The 27,482-nt window shown below is 39.5% G+C and overlaps 1 protein-coding gene across 1 annotated transcript; it reads right to left on the bottom strand.

Annotated features, from left to right (window-relative positions):
* Positions 1-10: 10 nt before the first annotated feature.
* Positions 11-27,431, bottom strand: MED1 (mediator complex subunit 1). The gene is made up of 17 exons (XM_038547436.1): positions 27,192-27,431; positions 25,023-25,129; positions 22,080-22,158; positions 19,836-19,890; positions 19,600-19,732; positions 18,879-18,907; positions 16,018-16,089; positions 15,484-15,558; positions 14,878-14,951; positions 13,818-13,907; positions 11,895-12,006; positions 10,909-11,033; positions 10,529-10,647; positions 8,710-8,911; positions 6,610-6,705; positions 6,390-6,495; positions 11-3,520 (listed from the first exon to the last, which is right to left on the bottom strand). The coding sequence occupies exons 1-17, from the start codon at positions 27,214-27,216 to the stop codon at positions 268-270; spliced, it is 4,752 nt and encodes a 1,583-aa protein (XP_038403364.1). The 5' UTR covers positions 27,217-27,431; the 3' UTR covers positions 11-267.
* Positions 27,432-27,482: the final 51 nt, after the last annotated feature.

Here is a 27,482-nt window from a genome sequence, read left to right as displayed (position 1 = left end):
GTATTTTAACTTTTTTTTTTTTCTTTTTTTCTCTGGCAAAGGAAAAAGTGATTCTTGGTAACCAGAATCAAACCCTATGGTCTCTTTAGTAGGGTCTGGCTATGCCTTTCTAAATTCACCCAGCTCGGTGTCAAAGCTATGCCATTTAAGATTCCTAGCATATTCTTAAACACAAAATCAGACCTGTCTGACTCACCCCTTAATGGTGGTTTGCCTATAAACTTATTAGTTTTTCTCTGGCCATTTGTGTCTTAAAAAGTTAGGTTCCTAATTGCCAATCAGGGCCACATCCATAAGATCATCATCTTCCTCCCCAATCATAAAGTCAGGGCTGAGCCTTGAGGGCCTGTCTGTAGATAAAATTGTGTTGCTTGTCATAGACAAGGACTGGTCTGAAGAGATGGGTGATTTAGACCAACTCTCTGGCTTGATGCTATGAGATTTTTTCTTGTCCCGGTCTTTGTCCCGGTCCCGGTCTCTATCTTTGTCTTTTACTTTCTTCTTTTCTTTTTTGTGCTTCTTATGCTTTTCTGTGCTATATTCTGGAAGAGGTCGGATACCATCATCTGAGCTCGGACTGTTCTGATAAGATTTCTCTGCTATGGAGGAGCCTGACTCACTTTCACTGTCCAGATTCTGGGGGGTATATGCTGGTGACTTACTATGGCTAGGAGAGCCACGCTCATGCTTTGGAGTGGAACCACTGATGAGTGGAGAGCCATAGTTTTTGGAAGAGGCCATCTGAGGTCTGAGCCCTTCTCCACTACTTTCCCCAGGTTTCTGCAAAGTCACTTTGGCTTTAATGCTGGGGGAACCCCCATCATGCTTGCTGATGATAATTTTTGCCACACCTGTGCTCCCCACATTTTTTGACTCTGAGGTCTTCTTAGACGAATCCACTGAACCCCCCGAGGTGGAAACCTTGGATTTTTCTTTATCACTTTTCTCACGCTTACCCTGGAACTCTCCTCCTGACATGTTATGTTTGGAGGACATAGGATGGCTAGAAGAATTTGTGCTCACTCCCATCTGGCCATCCATCGGGTCTTCACCTCCAGGGCCACTGGTGACAACCCCATGCTTCAGTTTATCTATGACGGCTGTTAAGGACGGCTTCTTATTTCTGCTGGGGGATTTCCCTTTGGAACTCCCGTGCTGGTTCTGAGAGGATGACATGGAAGAGCCACTTGAGGAAAAGGAAGAGGAAGATGCTGTACAAGAATTAGATGATGGGGGAGTTTTCTGAGACAATGAGCCTGAAGATCCTAACCCTGAAGATGACTTCATGCCAGTGCTTGAACTACTTCCAGACATATGAGAACCACCAGAACCTGAACTGATGGGGGACTTGGCTTTAGAAGATGGGGGAGTCCCAGGAACAGGCTTCATTGGAGAGGCAAGCTTATCAGAGCCTCCAGGTGGCCTTGAATGAGAAGGGGATATGTTTGGTTTACTTAAAGAAGGATTCATAAGTGATGATGGCTTCCCTTGAGGTTTCATCTTGGTGCTGCCGGAGCCACTGCTCAGTCCATGCTTGGTAATGGGAGAGGAGCCTGGCTTCCCCCCAGACTGGGATGAATTTTTGGACTGACTAGATCCAGAAGACCCTTGGCTAGAATATACACTGCTACTTAACTTGGAACTTGATGAACCTTCTGATTTACTGCTTTTCATCTTGCCTGAGTTGGAAGCAGAAGAGGAGGAAGAAGAGGAGGAAGAATGGCTATGGTGGCTTTTACTGCCTGAGGAAGACACAGAACCACTGCTGGTATACTGACTGTGGGATGAGGGCTTGCCCACCATCACGGTACCTTTAGGAATCTGAATAGTGATTTTGGGAATAGGTGGTGTGGCAACACCTGGGGGAGTCTGTGATCTTCCTGAACTGCCTGGTGATTTGGATCCACCCGTACTGGTAGGTGGAGTGAAAGGTCGGTTAGAAGAACTGTGAGATGGAGACTTTCCTTCAGTGTCTGCCTTCTTCCGCTTTGGAGGCTTATCTTTGCTTTTGCCATCATTAGAAGGGGTCCGACTACGCTTCCCTGGTTTGCTATCTAATCCTGGCCCTGACAGACTACTGTTACTGGTGCCATTGCCTTCCTTTACTCGTTTTTGAGTCTTTTCTTTCCCTAAGTCCCCAGTAGTCAATAAAGGACTCTGGCTACCACTGTGATGCTCCATAAGATCTGCAGGACCTAAAGCCTTACCAGCCACTGCTATAATACTGAAATCAACTGTGTCAGCTTGGCTATTGCCTTTAAACTTAGTCTCCCCATTATCACCTCCAAGCATTGGCACCCCCAAAGTATTTAGTGCCTGAGATGCAAATCCTTTGAAATCATCATTATCTCCGCTTTGGCTGCTTTCATCAAAATATTCTTCTCCAAAACCACTTTGGCTCTGGCTGTTCAACAAATCAGGATTAAAATCTACTCCATCAGGAAAAAAATGATTTGTAGGAGAGTCACTACTAGGGCTACCAGCAGCATCTGCAATTAGGTCAGCTGGATCTGTGTATGGATTTTCATTATTATTGGTTTGAAAGACATCAGGGTCAAAGAGAGCACTCTGAGAATGCCCAGAGCTTGAAGAATCTCGAACAGGGGTGCCAATGGGTGGACAATCGTCATTAGTGCTGGGAAGCTTAGAGGCTTCTTCTGCAATGTCTGAAAGGATATCAGTTACATCTGGGCCAATGCTGTCTGAACTGGATAGTCGGACCATCCTTTGAATACTGGGTTGGGGGTGAGGTACTGGTTGCGGGTAAGTTGTTGGGGGAGTACTACACTGGCTTGGAGCTGGAGTGATGTGTGGCGTATCCAGCGTGTCTGCTGTCATGTTGACATCAAAGATAGGGTTCTGTGAGTCAACATCCATTGAAAATAGCTCCCTCTGAAAGTCATCTTCAGTCTGGTGCTTGGGTTTGTCAGGTGGTAATCTTGATGACTTCTTCTTCTTTGTCTTGTTGCTTCCCGGGCATATTTCCATCCGGGGTGAGCCGGAAGAAGAGTTCTGCCTTTCTAAAGGGCTGCTTCCATAAAGGGTTGAGAAATCCTGGGCAGGGTTATCTTTAAGAAGGTTCATGAGCATCGGGTGGTTCTTGGTGTTGCCGGCCATCGAAGAGACAGGTGGCGGCGTGTGATGAGGAGGGGTCGGACTCGAGCCAATGGTAGACCCCCCGTTCCCTGTGATTTGCAACAAACTGGTAAGAATTGGGTTCTGAGACACCTTGCTGAAGTCCTCCCCATGGCCCACCGACTCATGCCGATCTTTGATGCTCATGCTCATATTAAACAAGGTGGTAATGGGACCCCCCGGAAAGGTGTTGGTTGGTGTAGTGGTACCACTCATTGGGTTGTTGCCTGTGGTCATGCCATACCCTGGGCTGCTAGCCGGGGGCAGGTTCTTTTTCACCATGTCTTCAACTGTCTCTGCAATGAGGGACAGTGCTGGGGTGTCGGCCTGAATGGTTTCAGCTTTCCTCCGAATAGCCCTCATCGTCACAGGGATGGACATACATCTGTAAGATAAGATAGAAAAAACAAAATCAGCAATGTATTAGCTGCTGAAAGAAAACAATTTTTATTTGGGAAAACAGGCTTTAATTTTGCCTGAAATTCAGATATGTACTCAGAGGTTTACAGTAAGGAATTTTCAGGTAAGGCAAGTAACCGGTAAGACAGAAATAGTTCTATAAAATGCTGGAGCATTGGGCAAATTCATTCTAAAAGGAATCTGTACCAGTAGGCAATCTTAACCTCTTTTAAAGCACTACCCAAAACAAACCAACCACAAAGTCCAAATTACATGTCATACTAAACCAAAAGAAAACTGGTAATAATGAACTCAGTAAGAAAATGCCCTCCTGGGGCGCCTGGGTAGCTCAGGTGGTTAAGCATCTGCCTTCAGCGCAGGTCATGATCCCAGGGTCCTGGGATCGAGCCCCACATCAGCTCCCTGCTCAAAGGGGAGTCTGCTTCTCCCTCTCCCTCTGCCCATCCCCCACCACCTTGTTCATGCTTGCTCTGTCACTCTCTCAAATAAATAAAATCTTTAAAAAAAAGCCCTCCTTTTAGGACTTCACATGTGATTAATGGGATATAATATTTACCTTAATTAATGAAACACTAGAAAAAGCTCTTGAAACATCAAGTTCTAAACCTTAATGGCAAAAAATAATAATAATAATAAAAAAAAACTAAACCTTAATGGTGGGACACCTGGGTGGCTCAGCGGTTTAGCGCCTGCCTTTGGCCCAGGGCATGATCCTGGAGTCCCGGGATCGAGTCCCACATTGGGCTCCCTGCATGGAGCCTGCATCTCCTCTGTCTGTGTCTCTGCCTCTCTTTCTGTGTGTCTCATGAATAAATAAACTCTTTAAAAAATAAATCATAAAATAAAATAAAATAAAATAAAATAAAATAAAATAAAATAAAATAAAATAAAATAAAATAAAATAAAATAAAATAAAACAAAAATAAACCTTAATGGCTTAAAGCATCCCAAAGCTATATTGTGAAAGATGCTATTATTGCTCTAAAATCTTTATTATTTTTTTAAATGATTTATTTACTTATTTACATATGATATATATATAGAGAGAGAGGCAGAGACACAGGAAGAGGGAGAAGCAGGCTCCATGCCAGGAGCCCGACGCAGAACTCGATCCCGGGACTCCAGGATCACACCTGGGCCAAAGGCAAGCGCTAAACCACTGAGCCACCCAAGAATCCCCTACAATCTTTATTATTTTAAAGCAAAGCACTTTTTATCTTATAGATAAGTTTAAAAACGTATTTTCGGGATCCCTGGGTGGCGCAGCGGTTTGGCGCCTGCCTTTGGCCCAGGGTGCGATCCTGGAGACCCGGGATCGAATCCCACGTCAGGCTCCCGGTGCATGGAGCCTGCTTCTCCCTCTGCCTATGTCTCTGCCTCTCTCTCCCTCTCTCTCTGTATGACTATCATAAATAAATTAAAAAAAAAAAAGTATTTTCGAAAACACTTTGCTCTAGAACATTTTAGCAACTTTTCTTAAAGAGACCAAAATAGTAGTATTTTAGGATTTTGAAGATCACATGGTTTTTGTCCAACTATTCTGCCATCTTAGCTCGAAAGGCACCACAGACAATATATAGGGGTGCCTGAGTGGCTCAGTCGGTTAAGTGTCCCAATTCTTGATTTTACCTCAGGTCATGATCTCAGTGTACTGAGATCAAACCCCACATCAGACTTCCCACTCAGTAGAGTCTGCTTAGGATTCTCTCTCCTTCTAACCCCCACCCACCCCTCAAATTCTCTCTAAAAAATAAATCTTAAAAAAAAAAAAAAAAAAGAGACAACATATAAATGAACAAACATAGCTGTGTTCCAATAAAATTTATTTACAAAACAGGCCACAAGCATCAGCTCTAGAAAAATCTCAAAATTACATATTAATGTTTCTGGGAAGCTGACTAGCTTAAAGTATCTTCCTACATGCCACCATTTGATATATTACATATGTTAAAAAGTGATGCAGTAGATAAGTAAAAAAAAAATCTAGGGGCTCAGTTGGCTAAACATCAGTCTTTAGCTCAGGTCATGATCCCAGACTCCCGGGATCAATACCCATGTCAGGCTCCCTGCTCAGCGGGTAGTCTGCTTCTCCCCCCTCCTTCTGGCTGTCCCCCTGGCTCCTTCTCTTTCTGCCTGTCTATCTCACTCTCTATCTCAAATAAATAAATAAAATCTTAAAAAAAAAAATCTACATCTTATTTCAGGTATTTCCTTCCTAAAAGAATCCTATACCAACCTAAAGTTACTCTACCTTACTTCCTATTACTCCCATGATGGTATTTAAAAAACTAAAGCTTGGGGCAGGCCAGGTGGCTCAGTGGTTTAGCGCCGCTTTCAGCCCAGAGCCTGATCCTAGAGACCCAGGATCGAGTCCCACAACAGGCTCCCTGCATGGAGCCTGCTTCTCCCTCCGCCTGTGTCTCTGCCTCTGTCTCTCATTAATAAATAAATAAAAACCTTAAAAAAAATAAAAAACTAAAGCTCACATTGCTTTTGAATCCCAAAGCAGAGAAAGGTGAATTCAAAACAGTGACTACATGCTTCCCTCCTGGGCAGCCCCAGTGGCGCAGCGGTTTGGCGCCACCTGCAGCCTGGGGTGTGATCCTGGAGACCCGGGATCGAGTCCCACATCAGGTTCCCAGCGTGAAGCCTGCTTCTCCCTCTGCCTATGTCTCTGCCTCTCTCTCTGTGTCTATGAATAAATAAATAAAATCTTTAAAAAAATAAAAAATAAATAAATGCTTCCCTCCTAAATTTCCATTCACTTTAATACTGAAAACAGTGTTTCTTATACCCCTCTAAATGGGAGTCTGATGGAAAAGAGCCAGTGCTACCTTTGAACAACTTTGGCAATGAAGTCATCTGTGCAGATGAGTGCATCTGACAGCCCCTTGTACAGTTTACAGCTCACATGTGTTGAGTCCTGCACATCCATTACCACTGAAAGACAAAACATATAGGAGTTGAGAGAAATTCAGCTTCTGACTTTCCAAAAAGAAGATAAAGAGCCCAAACTACTGCCCTAAGAAAAGAGCTAGCCCCCTCAAAACTCACCACACACCAGGGAGTCATTCACAGGGTGCTGAAAAGATACGCTAAAACGGGACTCTGAGAGAGGACACACTTCAAATTGGAGGAGCCCAGGAGAATCTAAAAGGCAAAGAAAAAGATCATAAAATAATCAAATATAAGACTAAATCCTAATAAATAATAATCCCTAAGTATACAGAACATCATTTTCAGTCTCCTTAGAAACTAAATCCTATACATTTTTTACATGCAAAACTACTATATCATTCACAGGTGATAGAATGAATCCGATTCCAAAAAATATGTCAGCTTGTTATAAATATTCCAAACAAATAAGTAACTAAACTTCCACTTTCTAAAATGAAGGCCATTTAATCCCTAAATTGTTAAAGACCTTGACAGATACAAATGTCTTGCCTTGAAAGTGAATTCTGAAAATAAACGTGGCCAAGAATTTTTTATTCTATTTGATAAGAAGACCTCCAGAATCTCTGCCATAAACCCTGCTTTCTATCAGTGTTTGCAGAGGTTAGTTATGTGGCCCATAGTTTGGTAAATATGGATGTAGGGGCTATAATCTAAAATGATATCCTTGAAGCAACTAGGTGACTCAGTTGGTGAAGCAGCTGACTCTTGATTTCAGCTCAGGTCATGATCTCAGAGTCCTAGGATCAAGCCCCGAGTCAGGCTCCATCCTCAGCAGGAAGTCCTGCTTGAGGAGTCTCTCTCCCTCTCACCCTGCTTGCATTCTCTCTAAAATAAATATATAAATCTTTAAATAAATACAATTCTATCCTTATGTCAATACACATATATCCAACTATCATCATAGGTTCCTAAGCCAAATACACTGGCAGCCCCAAGACAAGGATCACATACTTTCTTGCGGGAAAGCACACATCTCTGCAGGACTAACTCTGACTATCTTACAAAAACTAATTTTCAGGGATGCCTGGGTGGCTCAAAGGTTGAGCTTCTGACTTGGGCTCAGGGCGTGATCCTGGAATCCTGGGATCGAGTCCCACACTGGGCTCCCTGCATGGAGCCTGCTTCTCCCTCTGCCTGTGTCTCTGCTTCTCTGTGTCTCGAATGAATGAATGAATGAATGAATGAATGAATGAATGAATGAATGAATAAATAAATAAATAAATAAATGATTTAAAAAAAAAAAAAAAACTAATTTTCAGATGCTCTGAAACTACTTGGAAAATTCTCCCAGGATTCAAGTACACGAAATAGAAGGGCCATAAGCACACTTGCACATGCTCTGTGTCATTACTGTAACTCTAAAATTTCTCATTTCTAAAGCAGTTCTTATTCCAAAAAAGGTATCTCCTGATTTACCTTCCTTGTTTCATTTTGCCTGCCATTCATACATCTCTATTACTGAAGTGTTTTACGATTAAGGTAAAAAAATTAACTGCAGTTAATTAGAGTTGCCAAAATTCTCATCAGTATTTTAACAGCAAACTGTGTTTGAAAAATATCAGCATTCCAGAATCCAGGGAGAAAAAAAAGGTCATGGGTCTTACTCCCTTTTAAGCTACATGCTTAAGTTCCCCAAAGAATGAGGACAGGAAACATACTCAGGCAAGACTAAAAGCTAGGAAGCATTGTCCTAACAACCTAAAATGTAGATCTCAAGGAATAGTCTCTGGGACACATGGCAGAGCATATGACTCTTGGTCTCAGGGTTGTGAATTACAGCTGCACTGCGTGTAGAGATTATTTAAAAAGAAAAAAAAAAAGAAATCTCTTCCCACAGCATCCCTTCTACCTTCTATAAGGCTCAGGCACTTAGATACCTAATTATATCACCGTATGCAGAAAAAGAGTAAGTCCATTGCAAAAAACAGTGGTTTCCAAATCCCAATTTATAGATTGGTTCCATCATAATTATATGTGGAGCTTAAACTAGATTCCCAACTCCTCCCCACTGAGATTCTAATTCAGTTCACTTGTGAATGGAAACCAGTTATAAAAGTTCTACAGATTAAAAGAAAAAAAAAACAGACACACAAAAAACAAAACTCTACAGGTGATATGCTAAGCCAGCAAATTAGAGAACCAGGAGAGCAAACAGTTTCCATTTGCCAGTAAGTATATCAAGAGGAAAGGCAGTACCTTCTTTCAGAATAGTTCTTTTGACACAACTTCCTATTAGGGTGTTATAGGCCACTTGATGTCTGATCAGATTTAGGATAAGAGGAACTCGGCCAGGGTGCTGAAAGGTGATTTTGCTAACTAGGGTTCCCTGTAGACTTCGGCCATCTGGAAGAGGAGCATCCTTGTTGAGGAAATAGCAGTGCTGCTGACCTGGAAGAGCCTGGCAAAAAGAACAAAGCAAATGAACACTATCAACTCACCCAACATACTCCAACCACAAAATAACCTGGGAAAAACCCCTACTCCTCAAAAATCAGCAACAGTTTCTCATTGGACAATAAAATTCCACAGTGAATTCTTTGGTCAGCTAATGTTATAAATGCCAATTACTCACTTGGCTGAAAAGACCCCTCTTCTATAAATGTTCTATTAGTGGTTTCTTAACATAGCTAACAAAAATTACCTCAGAAATCTGTATAAAAGAGGTTCCTGAACCCTAAGTGCAAAATCCGTATTTTTTAAAAACTTTTTATTTATTTTTATTTATTTATTCATCATGAGAGACAGAGACAGACAGAGACACAGGCAGAGGGAGAAGCAAGCTCAATGCAGGGAGCCTGATGTGGGACCCGATCCCGGGACTCCAGGATCACGCCCTGAACTGAAGGCAGACGCTCAACCACTGAGCCACCCAGGGATACCCCAAAATCCGTATTTTTAATAAAACACTCCGTATAATATAATTGCAATACAGAATTTTGGAACTACTACTTTAGTCTAGACCATCCTCAAACATTCAAATAAATTCAAGTCCAGATGAGGTTTTAGACCTTCCTTAATTTATTCATTCTAGCACTTTCTTCTCTGTATGTACTTAAAGGATCTTGTCAGATTATAAGCTCATTACACTTGAAAGAATGAAACATTAATGGGCAGCCCCGGTGGCTCAGTGGTTTAGCACTGCCTTCAGCCCAGGGCGAGATCCTGGAGACCCGGATCGAGTCTCACGTCAGGCTCCCTGCATGGAGCCTACTTCTCCCTCTGCCTGGGTCTCTGTCTCTCTCTCATGAATAAATAAGTAAAATCTTAAAAAAAAAAAAAAAAAAATTAAGAATTCTTAACATCGGGCAACCCAGGGGGCTCAGCGGTTTAACACCACCTTTGGCCCAGGGCGTGATCCTAGAGGCCCGGGATTGGGTCCCGCATCGGGCTCCCTGCGTAGAGCTTGCTTCTCCCCGACTGTGTCTCTGCCTCTTTCTCTGTCTCTCATGAATAAATAAATAAAATCTTAAAAAACAAAAACAAAAACAAAAAAACCCTTAACATCTGGGACGCCTGGGTGGTTCAGTGGTTGAGTGTCTGCCTTGGCTCAGGATGTGATCTGGGATCCGGGATCAAGTTCCACATTGGGCTCCCTGCAGGGAACCTGCTTCTCCCTCTGCCTATGTCTCTGCCTCTCTGCTTCTCTCTCTCTCTCTCTCTCTCTCTGTCTCATGAATAAATAAAATCTTTAAAAAAAAAAAAAAAAAGGAAAAAAATGGGAAAAAAAAAAGAATTCTTAACATCTACTTAGAAGCTTATCAAAGTTCAGGATACCATTAAGAGACTTCATCTGAAATTTTGGCCATGAAATATACATTGTTATTTCCTGACTTGGAAGCTCATGCTCTTTTTCTTCAGTATGTTTCAGAAATTTCTGTAATTTCCTGCCTGAATGAGAAACTAGGATATGATCCAGTAGTCCAAAAGAATGTTCCTGACCTCAGTAATCCTATAAAGGAAGATTCTGATCTCGGGTTCAAATATAATCTACGACAATCTATGGGGCCTTACTTACAGCATAAAATCTCATGTTGTGATTCAAAGGTATGGGGTCAGGGTCCTTTGACAGCTCAAACTGAGTGATCAGTTCATAGAGGGGTACATAAGTTGGTTGAGTTTCAAACAATGGAATTCCTGGAAAAATAAGAATCAACATAATGATCACAATAACATCAAAATGTTGACAGCTCAGTTTTCCCTTCATGACTTCTATTTCTTTCACCCATTTATTGAAAAAGTACTTATTAAGCACTTACTAATACAAAACATCATGACATTTATACCCATCAGTACTTTTTCGAGGCCTGCAAGACTGAAGAGGTCTAAGATCATCTGAATTTGAAGTTTGTTTTTCACATTTTTAACAAGAATTAATGCTTGATGCTTAAAACTCACCTGTGCAGTTCTGAAGTTTCTGAACAAATGCTCTAGATACTGGGATTGGTTGGGGAAATTTCAAGAAGAAACAGGCAGGAAGATCAACACTGTTGGCACTGGTGATTGAGGAGAAGGAGGGGGTCCTTCAAAAAAAAAAAAAAAAAAGAAGAAGGGGGTGGGTTGGATTTTGACTTGATATAAAAATGAAAAATCTAAACATCCATTCTAAGACATGTCCATATCATTTAACAAAAGCCTATCAAAAGTTTCCTCTTTTGAGGCACCTGGTTGACTCAGTCAGTAGAGCATTCAACTCTTGATCTTGGGGTTGAGTTTGAGCCCCATATTAGGTGTAGAGATTAAATGTTTTTTAAAAAGTTCACTTTTGGGGAGCTTAGGTGGCTTAATCGGTTGAGCATCTGACTCCGGATGGCTCACTTAAGCAACTGACTCTTGATTTCAGCTCAGGTCATGATCTCAGGGTTGTGGATCAATCTCCATATTCAGTGCAGTCTACTTGTCCCTCTTCCTCTGTTCCTCTCTCCTGCTCTCATGCACATGTGCACTCTCTCAAATAAATAAATGATAAATCTTTAAAAAAAAGTTCATTCTTTCAACTTTCTTCCCCCAGTTTCAAAACATCCTATTTATTAACCCTTAAGTATTTAATCAAGCATCTATCTTGAGCTTGAGCTATTATCTGGAACACCAAATCAATACAAGTCCCATGATCAACAGAAGAAAAAAAAAGAAGAACCAGTCAATAAACCAGTGGATTTAGTATAGTTCTTCTCTTTCTCTCTCAGGATAGATAATCTGTTCTATATGTTCAGAGAAGAACATTCAAATTGATATTGAAGAGAGAAATTAAATGAATTTTTTAAAAAAGCCAATCTCCAAAAAGTCAAGTGAGAAAAGAGGCAAGTGAAAGTAATAACTTGTTTCATACTGGCTTGAAGCTGAAAAAAATGAACTTTGCTATGCTAGAATTGTATTTAACTTACCATTTGTTGTCAACTGGATGTGACCCCATAATTAATGGTGCAATTGGGAGTTTATACATAGCAGATGTTCCTTCAATTGTCACTGATGCGTTCATGCCCAATGATCGAGGAACTGAGAAAAGGAAAGAAAAAAGGTACTCTCTCCAAAGTAACACAAATAAATAAGGATCTTAACATTTAAAAACAAAAAACAGGCTTAACTTCCGCATAATTTGTCTGCCATAATTTGTCAGATACTGTAATACCTATATGACTTAGAAATGCGAGAAGCTATCTTCTACAACCTATATTTCTGTCAGTAAGTAAAGCAAAATATAAGAAACAATGCAGTCCAAAGAAAAAAAAAATTTTAAAGACTCAATACCAACATTTATTTTCTCCAATTCCAGAATTCATTTAAATAGAATTAGGATTATAGAACAGTCAACAACTAAAGTTATAAGGGGACCAAATGAGGTATTAGGCCATTTCCCACTGTTTTAGTGTATTAAAATGGAAATAGAGGGGCGTGTGGGTGGCTCAGATTCTTGATCTCATCTAAGGTCTTGATCTCAGGGTTGTGAGTTCAAACTTCATGTTGGGCTTTCTCATTCTTCTAATGAGAAAAAAAAATTTTTTTTAATGCAAACAGAAGGGACGGCTGGGTGGCTCAGCAGTTTAGCACCTGCCTTTAGCCCAGGGCGTGATCCTGGAGTCCCAGGATCGAGTCCCACATCAGGCTCCCTGCATGGAGCCTGCGTCTCCCTCTGCCTGTGTCTCTGCCTCTCGTTCTCCATGTCTCTCAAGAATAAACAGATAAAGGGATCCCTGGGTGGCGCAGCTGTTTAGCGCCTGCCTTTGGCCCAGGGCGTGATCCTGGAGACCTGGGATCAAATCCCACGTAGGGCTCCCGGTGCATGGAGCCTGCTTCTCCCTCTGCCTGTGTCTCTGTGTCTCTGCCTCTCTCTCTCTCTCTGTGTGACTATCATTAAAAAATATATATATATTTTTAAAAGAATAAACATAAAATCTTTAAAAAAATGCAAATAGAAAATAACATCCATTATTGTATTTTTTAGTAAGTTGGCTAATCTCTTCACCTTTAAAGTAATAATTAAAGGGGATTGTTTTAGGTCAAATGGTTTATACCTTTTCATTAATTCATTTACTCCAGTGTAACACCAAATCAATACAAGTCCCATGATCAACAGAAGAAAAAAAAAAGAACCAGTCAATAAACCAGTGGATTTAGTATAGTTCTTCTCTTTCTCTCTCAGGATAGACAATGTGTTCAAAAGCACCTATTAAGCTTTATATTATTATGTATGTGTATGTACACATGTATCTGTACTTAAGAGTATTTGTGTGTGTGTGTCTCAGATTCAAACTCTTTTTTTTTTTCTTTTTTTTTTTTTTTTTAATTTTTATTTATTTACTTATGATAGTCAGAGAGAGAGAGAGAGAGAGAGGCAGAGACACAGGCAGAGGGAGAAGCAGGCTCCATGCATCGGGAGCCTGATATGGGATTCGATCCCGGGTCTCCAGGATCACGCCCTGGGCCAAAGGCAGGCGCCAAACCGCTGCGCCACCCAGGGATCCCAGATTCAAACTCTTGATAGAAACAGCAAACCTTCGGGGCAGCCTGGGTGGCTCAGTGGTTTAGCGCTGCCTTCAGCCCAGGGCCTGATTGTGAAGACCCAGGATTGAGTCCCATGTCAGGCTCCCTGCATGGAGCCTGCTTCTCCCTCTCCCTCTCTGCCTCTCTCTCTCTCATGAATAAATAAATAAAATCTTAAAAAAAAAAAAAAAAAAATGAAAAAAACAGCAAACTTTGGTAGAAAGTAGCAAATCAGGAAATACACAACCAGGCTTGGACATTCAAATTATTTTAAATATTCTTAAAACATTGAAGAAAACCTTCAATTGCTTTTCAGTCAGTCTTACCATTATTCTCATGCAAAATGATGGGAGATGTAGTCTTATCATCCAGCAGGTCAGAAGGAGAGGCATAGTACTTCAAGTTCATTAAATGACCTACGAAAAATAAAACATCACTATTTTTATCAAATAAAGAAAAACATTCCAATTTCTACAAAACTATATACGAGAAAATCGTTTCACAGATTAGAGGACTTATGCTCCAAAACAATTTATGAAATATGATGGAAGAAGAAGTACTGATTCTAGTAGCAACAATTTACTTTGCAATTTAAAAATGTAAGTGGGGGAAGGCAGGTATTAACACTTTAGAAACCATTTAAAAATACACAAGTGACTGCTAATTTTCTCCCTCTGCCTATAAATCCAAGGTAAAAAAATTAATGATTTGACCCCTTAACTAAAACAAAACATTTTTCCAGATGCCTAGATGGCTCAGTCAGTTAAGCAACTGCCTCTTGATTTCAGCTCAGCTCATGATCTTGGCTCCGTGCTCCACAGGGAGTCTGCTGAAGATTCTCTCTCTCCCTCTGCCCCTTCCCCTGCATACATGCACTGCCAGACTCGCTGGCTCACTCTCTCTCTCTCTCTCAAATACATAAATCTTTTTAAAAACAAAATAAGGGATCCCTGGGTGGCGCAGTGGTTTGGCGCCTGCCTTTGGCCCAGGGCGCGATCCTGGAGACCCGGGATCGAATCCCACATCGGGCTCCCTGTGCATGGAGCCTGCTTCTCCCTCTGCTTCTGTCTCTGCCTCTCTCTCTCTCTCTCTCTCTGTATGACTATCATAAATAAATAAATAAATAAATAATTAAATTAAATTAAATTAAATTAAAAAAAAAACAAAATAAATAGGGTGCCTGGGTGGCTTAGATGGTTAAGCGTCTGCCTTCAGCTCAGGTCCTGAGATCAAGCCCCACATCGGACTCCCTGCTCAGCAGGGAGTCTGCTTCTCCGTCTCCCTCTACCTGCCCCTTGCTTGCACATGTACTCTCTCTAATGAATAAAATCTTTAAAAATAAATAAAATAAAATTTTTTCTAAGTAAGCAAAGTAGGATCACATACCCCCACTTCTTGGAGTAAGATAGCCAACACTTCCATGAAGAATCTTATCCAAGGGACCAGCATTGGTTGCTTTCCTGTGAGACAAATAATCTATGTTTGCTTGTATTAAAGTCCTGAAGGTATCAGTGCACAATGTGCTAAAGAGAAGCTGTTAAAAGTCTTAGAAGTATTGTAATGACTTGTCTTGTAACTGGGCATATACCAATTGTATTTCACTTCGAAGGTAGAGATTTTTTACAAGTATAAACCAGTAATATGGTGAACAAAAATTACAACTAGACTATTATTTATCAGATGTAAGGCCAGGTTTGACAAGTTTTCCAATAAAACTGATGGAATACCAACCAACGACTCAGACATTGAGAAAATGGAATGCAATAATTTGGGAAGTAAAAGGAGATGGAGAAGATATATGATATAGATAAAATACATAAAAATATGCACCTTAAATATAATACAGAACCCTAGTAACCCTCTAGATGAAAAGCTTTAAGAACAAAGTATCCAAAAATAATAATAATAAAAAAAATAAAAATTAAAAAAAGAAAAAAGAAGAACAAAGTATCCAGAAGGCTCATATAGAATTGATACCTTAGCCAGTCTTACCAATACATAACTGCCATTTTAGATAGATCCTGTTCTAAGGATTGGAGAGCCAAGTACATTTTAGTCTTCAGTTTGCTAGAAAGTAGATGAAGAGAACAAGAGTTAAAAAGTTGAAAAATACACACATACAAAAATTAACACAGCCTAGTGGGCAATTCTGTTTGAAAGAGCCAAGCTAATTAACAGAATCCCAGGTAGGTTAAAAATAAAAATAATGAGCCAGTTCCACAACAGCTAATTTTTTTTTCAGCTTAAAAATCAATGTGTTGAAGACATCTCAAGGATTATAGTCTCATTTAGCATTATATCCATTAACATAGATATTATTTATTTAAAATACCTTCAAAAGATATAAATTGGAAGCTATAAGTTGTCAGTATAAGAAGAAATCACAAACAAGATAGGGCAAAAAAAAAAAAAAAAAAAAAAAAAAAACAAGATAGGGCAAAAGACTTGGCAACTTTCTAAGCACAAGATGGTTTACAACTATACTGATTTTTCCAACAAAAGCAAAAAAAATTCAAAAATACTTACTTGTCCCCTGGAAGGTTATAAAGATTAACAAGACCCTTAAGGTGCTTAGAAAATTCATCAAAATTTTTTTCCCTATAAGGAGTTCAGGGGAGAGGGAAGAGAATAAAACATATAATTATTACTCAGCTTAATGCAAAGTACCAAAAATCATGGCAATATAAAACTAATTTTAATAATTTGCTTTACTCTTTTTTTCCCCCAAAGTTTTCTAGAATCAGTCAAAAGTAGCAAAAGAAAATGTTTTCCTAGGGCAGCCCCGGTGGCTCAGCAGTTTAGCGCCGCCTTCAGCCCCGGGCCTGATCCTGGAGACCTGGGATCGAGTCCCACGTTGGGCTCCCTGCATGGTGCCTACTTCTCCCACTGCCTGTGTCTCTGCCTCTCTCTCTCTCTTTCTCTCTCTTTCTGTCTCTCATGAATAAATAAGTAAAATAAAATAAAATAAAATAAAATAAAATAAATAAAATAAAATAAAATAAAGAAAATGTTTTCCTTTCTCTACCCCATTTATCTGGAGAAGGTGCTCATAAGCATGATAAAAGATAGTAAAAAAGACCTAATAATTCATATACTCCAATAATTTGATCCTAAGTGATAAGACTTGGCTTAAATAAAAACACTTTGTTTTCCTCTTAATATGTAACTGAGATGACTGGATGTCATGAGGAAAATAAACTTTTGATTGGAGAGGAAATGCAAGTAAATAAATTGGAATATAGAACACTTCCATGTATGTATATGACAATCTAAGAGCAGAGAGGAAAATGAACACTAGGAGACAGAGGGGAGACCTAGAGAAAGTAAGAGGAGTACTGTGGAGGCAAACGACAATTCTACAATGTTCCTATGACTGGACTTGCCCCAGGAAAAAGAAACTACTACCTAGACCCCTCGCTTCCTAAAACCCATTATTCAGGCTTGGATTCTTAGTCAACTGAGTTATGTGGGCTGGCTCAAGAATACAACACAACTCAACAATTCTAATTATCTTTATCTTTTTTCAAACTTAAAAAAAATGTCTCTTGAAAGCTAAATTGCCCTAACAATGTCAGATATTTGGTCAGGCATATACTAAGCAGATATTGAACACTTACTGCCCAAAATGCCATGAAAACAGTAAAAAGGGCAGCCCCAGTGGCCCAGTGGTTTAGCGCCGCCTTCAGCCCAGGGCGTGATCCTGGAGACCCGGGATCGAGTCCCGCGTCGGGCTCCCTGATGGAGCCTGCTTCTCCCTCTGCCTGTGTCTCTGCCTGCCTCTCTCTCTCTCTCTCTCTCTCTCTCTCTCTCTCTCAAATAAGTAAAAAAAAAAAAAAAAAAAAAAAAAACAAACAAACCACAAGAGCAATAGCCAAAATACCCCTTACCTTAGGATCACGATCTATACAAAGCAACTACAAATAGCATGTAAAGGCTAATATTCTTTCTGAGCTTCTCACTTCAAAGTAAGCTTACAAGTTAACTTTAAAACACCACCGGAAAAAAAAAAAAAAAAAAAAAAAAAAAAACACCACCGGTTCGTAAATTGGTGGTCTCCTACTCTAGATTAGAACCAGAAATACTGGCTTTCTGGACTATTCTAGCAACACACTTTTGCTAGACTTAATTGATTCAATTAAGTCATAAAAAATGCTATTTTCATATTGCATTGCAGTTTTTAAAAGGTGGTTCAAATTTGGTGCTTTTGGTTATGAATACATTAAAATGATCACTGCAAAGTCTGAGTATAAAACTTTCCTCAATATTAACATCTTAAGACACTTCCATGAAGTATCTGAGAACTTTGCTATATTTAAGACATAAAATTAATGTAATGACTTTCTCAAAATCCCAGAAAGTAAATTTTCACTCAATTTAAAAGGAAAGGATAATCCAGAGGGAAATGCCATCAACTGCTAAGAAACTTTTTAAGTCTAGCATTTTTACTATGATGGGAGTTTATTACATAAATACTTTAAATGTAAAACAATTTTTCTCAAAGCGAATAAAAGTTCTTTCCATGTATAGACTCAAGTTTCTCAACCCTTAGCTGATTTAATAATTAAGTTCTATTTATTTTTGTTGCACACAGAATTCTTGAAGCTAGGTCAGTAGTTTTCAACCAGGAATGATTTTGCCCTCCAGGGAAAATGTGATGATATCTAGAGATATTTTTGATTGTCATGGGTCAGGAAATACTGACTAGTGGCGAGAGATCAAGGATGCAGTTAAACATCCTACAGTGCACAGGGCAGCCCCCTAGAGCAAAGGATTTTCCAATCCAAACTGTCAATACTACTAAGATTGAGAAATCCTGGGATAGATGGAGTAGGTTAAAAAGCCAAGCTAAGTCAATTCTGAAAGTGAACAAATACAGATGCTGAAAATCCTGATCCAAAAAAAATATGTTCCTCAGAAGAGTAACTTTTTTTTTTTAATGATTTTATTTATTTATTCATGAGATACAGAAGCAGAGATACAGGCAGAGGGACAAGCAGGCTCCCCGCAGAGAGCCTGATGCGGAACTCAATCCTAGGACCCCAGGACATGACTTGAGCCAAAAACAGCCACTCAGCCACTAAGCCACTCAGGCGTCCTCAGGAGAGTAACTTCTGACCAACCTCAAGACTGACTTATAGGGGTGTCTGGGTGGCCCAGTCAGCTAATCGTCTGCCTTCGGCTCAGGTCGTGATCTCAGGGTCCTGGAATCAAGCCCCACATCAGGCTCCCCATTTAGTGGGGAGCCCACTTCTCCCTCTGCCAATCCCCCTACTTGTGCTGTCAAGTAAATAAATAAAATCTTAAAAAAAAAAAAAACAAAAAAAACACAAGCCTAGCTACAAAGAATTATGTGCCAGTATCAGGGTATATAAATGTCATTTGCTTACCTTAGCTGCTGTACAAGTTCTGGACAGCTCTGAAATTAAAGAAATCACATTAAAACTTTAAACTACTTTAAGGCCTCTGAAAACATCAAAAATTTTTCTCTTTTGTTAGGAGCATATGCTTTATAACAAAAACATTAAAACTACAAAAAATCCTTACATTAAAATATCAAAAAGCATCTTCTTCCTACTTAATAAACCATAGGGTTGAGGTGGGAAATTAAATCTCAAAATATATGAAATAATTTATAAAGGAATCAACTTTCAGGAGCTTGTTTGAAACATTAGGACCTCTCTTTAAGTCCATATTCAATTGTCTGTTTACAAATATTAAATGTTCATCTCTATTACAGGATTTTTCAGAGACGTTAGCTATGTATAAGATTATCTGTCCTTGATTATTAGCTCTTTGAGGATAGGAACTTTAAGTTATTTATTTCTGTATCCCCAGCACCTATTGTTCAATTGCGGCTCATGTTTGTTGATATGAAATGGAAAGTGTTCCTCTAGTGTCTCCACTTGTCGAAGCCTTTGGATGATGTCAGAGATGGACCCATGTTATTCTAAATTCTAGAGCTACTGATAGTATAGCCCATCACATCATCTCTACAGTGGCTCATGAAAAAACCTAAACCCAAGCTATTTCAAACCCCAACAATTCATTTTAAAATTAATGTCCCTAAGTAAACCCCACAGATTCCAGTGAAATATCAACAACACATACCACAGGATTCTCCCCATGGTGAGCCACTTTTACATCACAAAGCTGTCCTGCAGGATCTAACTGCACTTCCACATAGAACATATCTGACGTGATGTAACATTCAGTGCCACTGGCACTGAGATGAGAGCCCAGTCTAGCAGGAACAAATCAAAACAAAAATTAATAGAAGACACATAAATAAAGCCACCCAAAGTCAACACTAAGTTAAATACTTCTGCCTGTGATAGACTACTTACCCATTCTGTCTTGCTATAGACTCCAAGCGGTCAGTCATTGCTGGTAAAGATGTTACTAGGAAAGGGTAAAAAAAAAAAAAAAAGAGAAAGAAAAAAAGAAAAAAGAAAAGAAAAAAAAGAAAAGAAAAGAAAAGAAAAGAAAAGAAAAGAAAAAAAGAAAAAGAAAAAAGAAAGAAATCACAAAACGCTCCAAACACTTAAATTTTATTCTTCAAAGACTGAAATATCCGAAAGAGTATATCCATCCTTCCAAGTCATTACATTCAATAGTTCAAATGCTTGTTAATTTGAACAAGTTCATTAGTAAGACTTAGTTGTGACCTAGGCAGTAGTAAGGGTCCAAAAAAAGATATATTTAGGGGTGGGGCACCTGGCTGGCTCAGTTAGTAGAGCATGCAACTCTTGATTTTGGGGTCATGAGTTGGAACCTCATGTTGAGGGGAAGGGGCCTTACTTTAAAAATCTATTTTTAAAAATTGTTGGACCTTTCTCCTCTTCCTTTTGCGTTGCTCAATTAGGACAAGTTATCTTTAACTTCAAAAAGACACCTGTATCTGCTAATGCTAGAATAAAGAAGATTAATATCAAAACCAAACCAACATAAAAACAAATATTCAATATTCACAGCAGCATTATTATTTCTAAAGGTGAAAACAAACCAAATGTCCATTCATGGGTGAATGTAGAAATAAAATGTGGTACATACAATTATTTAGCTTTTTTAAAAAAGGAAATCCAGATACATGCTACAACATAGATAAACCCTGAAGACAGTAGGCTATGTGAAAAGCTAGTCACAAAAGGACAGATACTATTTGATTCCACTTATATGAAGTATCTGGAGTAGACAAATTCTTACAGACAGAAAGCAGAATGATGGTTACCAGCAGTTGAGGAGAGGGAGAAAGAAGTTATTGTTTAGTAAGTACAGAGCTTCAGCTTAGAAAGATGAAAAGGTTCTGAAGATGGATAGTGGTGGTGATGGTTACACAACAATGCGATGGACTTAACGCCACAATTTTTTTAAAAAGTACCATCCTCTGTCTCTACATATTTCCAGATTGGGAAGGGCTACCAGAGTTTTTCAATATGCAGACTCTATGTTGAGTTGGAAGAAGCAAAAGTAGGATCTTCTACATTTTGATGAACTAAACAAGGATTCTTAACCATAGAGAAGAAAATGTTAGGAGGGGCGATGAAGGTTGTAGGAGCCCACTCTCAAACTTGAGATCTCAAAGGACACCCAAGGGAGAAAAAAAAAAAACAGTATTCAACTGAATGAGGCTCCTTTGTGATAGATCAGAGTCAAATCTGTTTTTACTTTCATTCTCCCACAAAACACACAAAACTAGTCATTATAAGCATGGATATTCAAACTCATGATTTAAATGTTATTTGCTTTCCTGACCTGAAAACACTGTCCATAAACAATGTAAAAATCTTTTATTAAAGTTAAAATGTCGATCTTCTCATTACAAGTTCATTAGAAGAGAACATATGAAGGAAAAAAAAGAACTTTCCCTTGCTAACTTATGGTTGGTTACCTTCCATCAATTATCTTTTGAATTTCTCACAGCCTCCAAAATAGATAAAAAATATATGTTTCGGGGATCCCTGGGTGGCTCAGCGGTTTAGCACCTGCCTTTGGCCCAGGGCGTGATCCTGGAGTCCTGGGATCGGGTCCCGCATCGGGCTCCTGGCATGGAGCCTGCCTCTCCTTCTGCCTGTGTGTGTGTGTGTGTGTGCGTCTCTATCATAAATAAATAAATCATATATATGTATATATACACACACACACACACACACATACATATACATATATATATGTATGTATGTTTCGGGGATCCCCGAGTGGCTCAGCAGTTTAGCACGTGCCTTCAGCCCAGGACATGATCCTGGAGTCCTGGGATCAAGTCCCGCATCGGGCTCCCTGCATGAAGCCTGCTTCTCCCTCTGCCTATGTCTCTGCCTCTCTCTCTCTCTCTCTCTCTCTCTCTGTCTCTCATGAATGAATAAGTAAAATCTTAAAAAATAAATAAATATATAAATAAATATATATATTACATATATATATATATTTCAAGAGTTCAGGTAGGAACTCATCTCAACTCCATAGTAAAAGCAAAAGCATGCCTTGAATAGAAAGTTGATCTATCCCAATTTACATTACTTATGTAAGTATAAAACAGTCTTTTTAAAAAATTGGGCATTCTAAAAAAGCATATTTTAAACATGTTTACAAACCTTTGAGAGCTTTCTGCAAAGTCTCCAAACAGCTGACCAAATGTTGGTGCCCTCCAGAACTCATCACAACTCTCTTCTCCTGTATTAAGTAGGAAAACATAAGGTAAAACTGACCAAGCCAACAGTGTTTCAAGTAAAGGTACTTATTCTAGTAGCACTATTTCAGGATAATCTACACACTACATGCTATAGTCTGTATACTCTATATTCTCTATATACTCTAGATAATCTATAGACGCCTGTTACTCTGTCCATTCAGCCACAGGAGGAAAAGTTCATAAACATGGATACATCTATATCCATATACATGAAGATAGAAAAAGGTATGCCCTAATCTTATTTTAATTAGGAAGATCAAGTACAATAAATAAGATCAGCCTCCTGCATCCTAAGTTTAGTCAGTTAAATGAGGAGGCTCAGGTGATTTGGCAGTTCCCAAATCTAACAAGGTGATTCGCATGTAATCTAAGAAATAAAATCAAGCTTAGTAAAATAAGATTGACTCTAAGAGGGCAGCCGCGGTGGCACAGCAGTTTAGCGCCGCCTGCAGCCCAGGGCATGATCCTGGAGACCCAGGATTGAGTCCCGTATAGGGCTCCCTGCATGGAGCCTGCTTCTCCCTCTGCCTGTGTCTCTGCCCCTCTCTCTCTGTCTCTGTCTCTATGAATAAATAAATAAAATCTTTAAAAAAAAAAAAAAAAAAAGATTGACTCTAAGAAACAAAGTGTAGTCCAGAAAAAGGGACTCCCAAAGAACAAAAGATTTAACATAGTTTTTTTTTTCTTTTTTTTTTTCTAATTTTTATTTATTAATGACAGTCACACAGAGAGAGAGAGAGAATGGGGCAGAGACATAGGCAGAGGGAGAAGCAGGCTCCATGCACCGGGAGCCCGACGTGGGATTCGATCCCGGGTCTCCAGGATTGCGCCCTGGGCCAAAGGCAGCCGCTAAACCGCTGCGCCACCCAGGGATCCCTGACATAGTTTTTCTAACCCTATCCAAAGAAGTTTCTCTCTCCAAAGGATTCCATTTCCTAGAAGTGTGAATAGTTTTAAGATACAAGGATAGCTTTTCAGGCTTTTCCATGGCCTAAATCCATCTCTCTTTGTTTTAATTCCACCTCACAAAACAAACATCTGATTAATTAATAATCTGGGTTCCCTTGTACCTTGAATAGATAAGGGGTTGCTCTGAACAGTGGATACCAATATTTTGGTAAGTGGAAAGATAAACTCTCTGTGGTAAATTAATAAATTGGCAGTCTGATTTACATTTTAATCTACTGAGATTTTGTTACTATTGCAGTTGTTGAAAATTCTTATAAGTCTTAATATATTAATAAAATTAGGTTTCTGATTCTGCAAAGTGAGAAGTAGACAGTGGAAGCTATGGTAACCAAACCAAGACTCCGGTTCCCCATGAGAGGGTCTTAGTAGCCACCTGGAATTTTTCTATCTCACAATGTCTCTTTAATGACAATATCATTTACAGAACAAATTTCAAATTAGAATATGGCTACTCTGTAACGTAAAATGAAAACCTCTGAATCCCCAAACTGCAAAAATTGCCTTTTATTAAGACATTAAACAAAACAATACAAAACAAAACCCCACATTCTATGTATGTAATCCTCAGCCAGAAGACATTCACACATTTGTCAAATTTGCAGTTACAGAAATCTTTTAGCAACACACAATTTAATATGCATTATCTCACTTGATTCTTACAACAAAACTAGTGGAAAAGTAAACTGATACTCTGTGCCTCTGCATTCCAGATGAGGAAACTCAGAGTCAATAATTTGTCCAAAGTAAGTCTTTTGATAGCAAATTTAGTTCTTTTACTAGGGCTATACAGATATGATCATTTTATTATTTTTATTTTTTTTAGATATGATCAGTTTTAACACTAATAAATCTACTAAACCGAACTTACTCTGTACTCAAAGTAAGATTTGGTGGGGAGGAGTGGAACTTTCATTGAAATATAAATAACATATACAAAAAAGGTATATGGCTCTTAAGTGAAAAGATCTATGAATTATCACAAAGTGAACACACCCATATAACACTGCCCAGGTCAAATCATTGAAGTTAAATTTTCCTGCATCATTTGACTACCACTGGAATCATGGATGAACTTTAAATAGCCAGTTCCTATGCCCTGTCTTCACTTAAGGGCTCCTGATACTGGCAAATGATTCAAAAAACAGTACTATAGAGGAAAAGGTAGACAGAGTGAACAGGTGAAGCTAATTAAGAATCAATCACAAACTCCAGGGAGGCCTGTGTGAGGCAGTCAGTTTAGCATCCAACTCTTCGTTTTGGCTCAGGCCGTGATCTCAGCCCAAGCACAGAGCCTGCTTGAGTCCTTCTCCCTCTCCCTCTGCCCCTCCCCCCTGCACTCATGCTCTCTTGAGCTCTCTAAAATAAATAAATATTTTAAAAAATCAATTGTGGGATCCCAGGGTGGCTCAGCAGTTTGGCGCCTACCTTCGGCCCAGGGCGTGATCCTGGAGGCCCGGGCTCCCTGCATGGAGCCTGCTTCTCCTTCTGTCTATGTCTCTGCCTCTCTCTCTCTCTCTCTCTCTCATGAAAAATAAATAAAATCTTAAAAAAAAAAAATCAATTGCAAACTCTAGTAGAAGTATATATACAATGAAAATACTATTTCGTTAGAATCAAGTGGCTTGAGGTGCCTGGGTGGCTCAGTTGGTCTGACTCTTGATTTCGGCTCAGGTCATGATCTCAGGGTCCTTTAAGAGTCTCTCTTTCCTTCTCCCTCTGACCGACCCCCCAACCTACTCCCTGCCCACCTCTCTCTCTTTCAAAAAAGCTGAGGAGATACCCTATAATAACTAGTTTGAAAAAAATTTACAAAGGGAGCTTAGCTTATTAAATAATTATCTAAGCATAACACTTTATCCATTACATTAATCCTCACCATGACTTGACGCACAAGCTTAATGGTTTCACTCCAAGGTCTATTTTGGTTAAATTTTGCATGGAGCCGTTCCAAGAGAGAACTCATCTTACTCAGCTTCTCCGATTCTACGATATAAATCAGAAAACATTATTAGAAACTTTCCTTTCCAGACCTTCCACAATCTTTCTTGCAAAAAGAAACTCCCACACTTCAACCTGGTAAGAACTCAGTTGAAATATTTTTCAATACCATTTACTTCAAAACATACAAATTATTTACTTTTAATAACAAAATGACACAGAAATTGGGTTCTAAACTAATGAGCACCACAGAACATAACTGATTTCTATCCAGTCTTTTAATGAAAACCAAAAAAAGAACCACCTCTAACCATGTTTTGGGGTCAAGACTACAAGACTGTTTTGGGGTTAGTGACAAAATCATTTCATGATATGCATGAATCCCTTGCATGATATATGAAAAGCATACATTTGAACATGGCCTTACTTTGGTTAGTTGGTTTTCAATGTGAAATGCAGACTTTGATGTAATTCTAAGAGAACAATACAGAAGTATTATCAAGAAAATAGGCTGTATTTGCCATTTTCATTTTTCCTGTTTGAATTCAAACTAAAACTATATGGATAGGAAATATGTCAATGACTAAAGGATGAGCTTCTAGCAGAGCTAAGAGAAAGGTGGAAAAGTCCTCAGTTTCCTGGGCTATGAGTGAACAAAGATCTTATGCTCTCCAGCCTTCCTAATTTTTATTACTGAATTATAATTTTTATTTTTGAATTTTTGTTATTTTACTACTGAACTATAGCTTTATTTCTATTAAATTTTTTACTTTTGAAATATAGGTGATCCTTCCTCTAATTCTTACACTTCTTAGGACCTGTTCTAGAGACCACTGGCAATGCAAAAACTCAATACACCTGAGATGGTATCTGTGAAGGGGTGTGCGTAAGTTAACGTGGAAATAACCATCACAGAAAGCAAAATGAGATATGCTGTTAAAAACAGACACATTACAATTGAAACACAAAAAAGGAAAATCTCATTATTAGTTGTGGGGAGATTACAGAAAAGGTGACAGTTGATATTGGCATTGAAAGATAAATAATCTCAGCAATCAGAGTTAACGCAGTGACATTTTCTAAATCAAGATTCAAATTCCTTCCTCCAATGTCCTCATCTTCTGGAAAACCGGTTTGGGGACTGTTTCAGCCAGCTTACAGTTCTGGACACATTGTTGGCAATTCCCACTTTCAAGACTCATTCACACATGATTTTATGTGCTGGGGATATAGAAATGAGCAAACTAGACAAAATTCCTGCCTCATCAAGTTTCCATTTTACATTCACCAATCCTCTGCACCCAAGGAGTATACCTTTTTTCTTCCTCTCCTTTAAAATACTCCCCTCCCTTTTCCTTGAGAAGCCTGATGATAAATACTTTACACGAATGATCAAACACTTTTTGTGCCAGGTACTACACAACGATGCGTAAGACAAGGTGCTCAAAGTGGAGAAGATGGGTAAACATAATACAGTGATCCTTATTAACAAAACTATATCCAAAATGCTAAGGAAGCATTTAAGAGTGTAGGACTTTAGAGAATCTAAGTAAGGTTCCACAGAAAAGTTGTTTTTCAGCAGTTGTGAGTTAGTCCAGCCATTGAAAGGATGAAATTCAACGCATTTCATAAACATACAATAGTGTAAGTCTGGACATTGTAACGTTCCATGGAACTACTAGCTTTTAAAATCATAAGGTCCTAATCATTTCATTCACGCCAAAACATTCTCCGATATTTGACACACAGCTCTGTATTTTTTTAATGTCATTATTCAGATATCTCTTCTGAAACGAGGTGTAAGCAGGTTTTAGATTCACTCGCCTGGTCTTCCATCAACTTTAGGCTAAAAACGTTCCGAGGCCCAAGTGATTGTCCCTAGCTATGCAGGAAACCTTCATAGAAGTTGAGAGCCCCCATCACCCGAGACTCAGATCCTTGCATCACCAACGAAGGCACAGTCAGAAGCTATCCCGCCTCCTGGACTCCACGACCTCAGGAGCGTTGCCCCTGCAGAGGCATCGGGCCACCCCCACCCCAGCTCCTCTCACAGATTGGCTCCCCCAAGCTGCGTCCCGCCCCCTGCATTCCCCCTCAAGTCACTCACCCTCGGTTTCCCCCTGAGCCTTCATCCTGACGGTGGGGAGGTCCTGAGTCCTACACAAGAGGATAAACCCTTCCCCACCACTAACGAGGGAACCAAGTTGGTTCGGGCTCCCGGGAGGCAGGGGAACAACCGTCCCCACTCTTCCCGGGAAGGCTCAGTCTGAAGTCCCCGGCGGCAAGAAGAGAAGGGCGCTCCCGGCCGCCGCCATCTTCCCAACGGAACTTCCCAAATATCGCGAGATTAACCGTGATCCTGCGAGAGATAGGAAAAAGGCTGGGCACCAAAATATCG

This window comes from Canis lupus, chromosome 9, assembly GCF_011100685.1.
Source record: "Canis lupus familiaris isolate Mischka breed German Shepherd chromosome 9, alternate assembly UU_Cfam_GSD_1.0, whole genome shotgun sequence".
Taxonomy (NCBI): Eukaryota; Metazoa; Chordata; class Mammalia; order Carnivora; family Canidae; genus Canis; species Canis lupus.
The sequence above is the reverse complement of the archived record's forward strand: the minus strand, read 5'-3'. Positions and strand labels throughout refer to the sequence as shown.

Coding starts and splice junctions, on each gene's coding strand:
- MED1 (XM_038547436.1), bottom strand. CDS start 27,216: ATGAAGGCTCAGGGGGAAACCGAGG. Junction 12,007..13,817: donor CATTTTGCATGAGAATAATG/GTAAGACTGACT, acceptor TCCTTTTCTCAG/TTCCTCGATCATTGGGCATG. Junction 10,648..10,908: donor GAAACTTCAGAACTGCACAG/GTGAGTTTTAAG, acceptor TTATTTTTCCAG/GAATTCCATTGTTTGAAACT.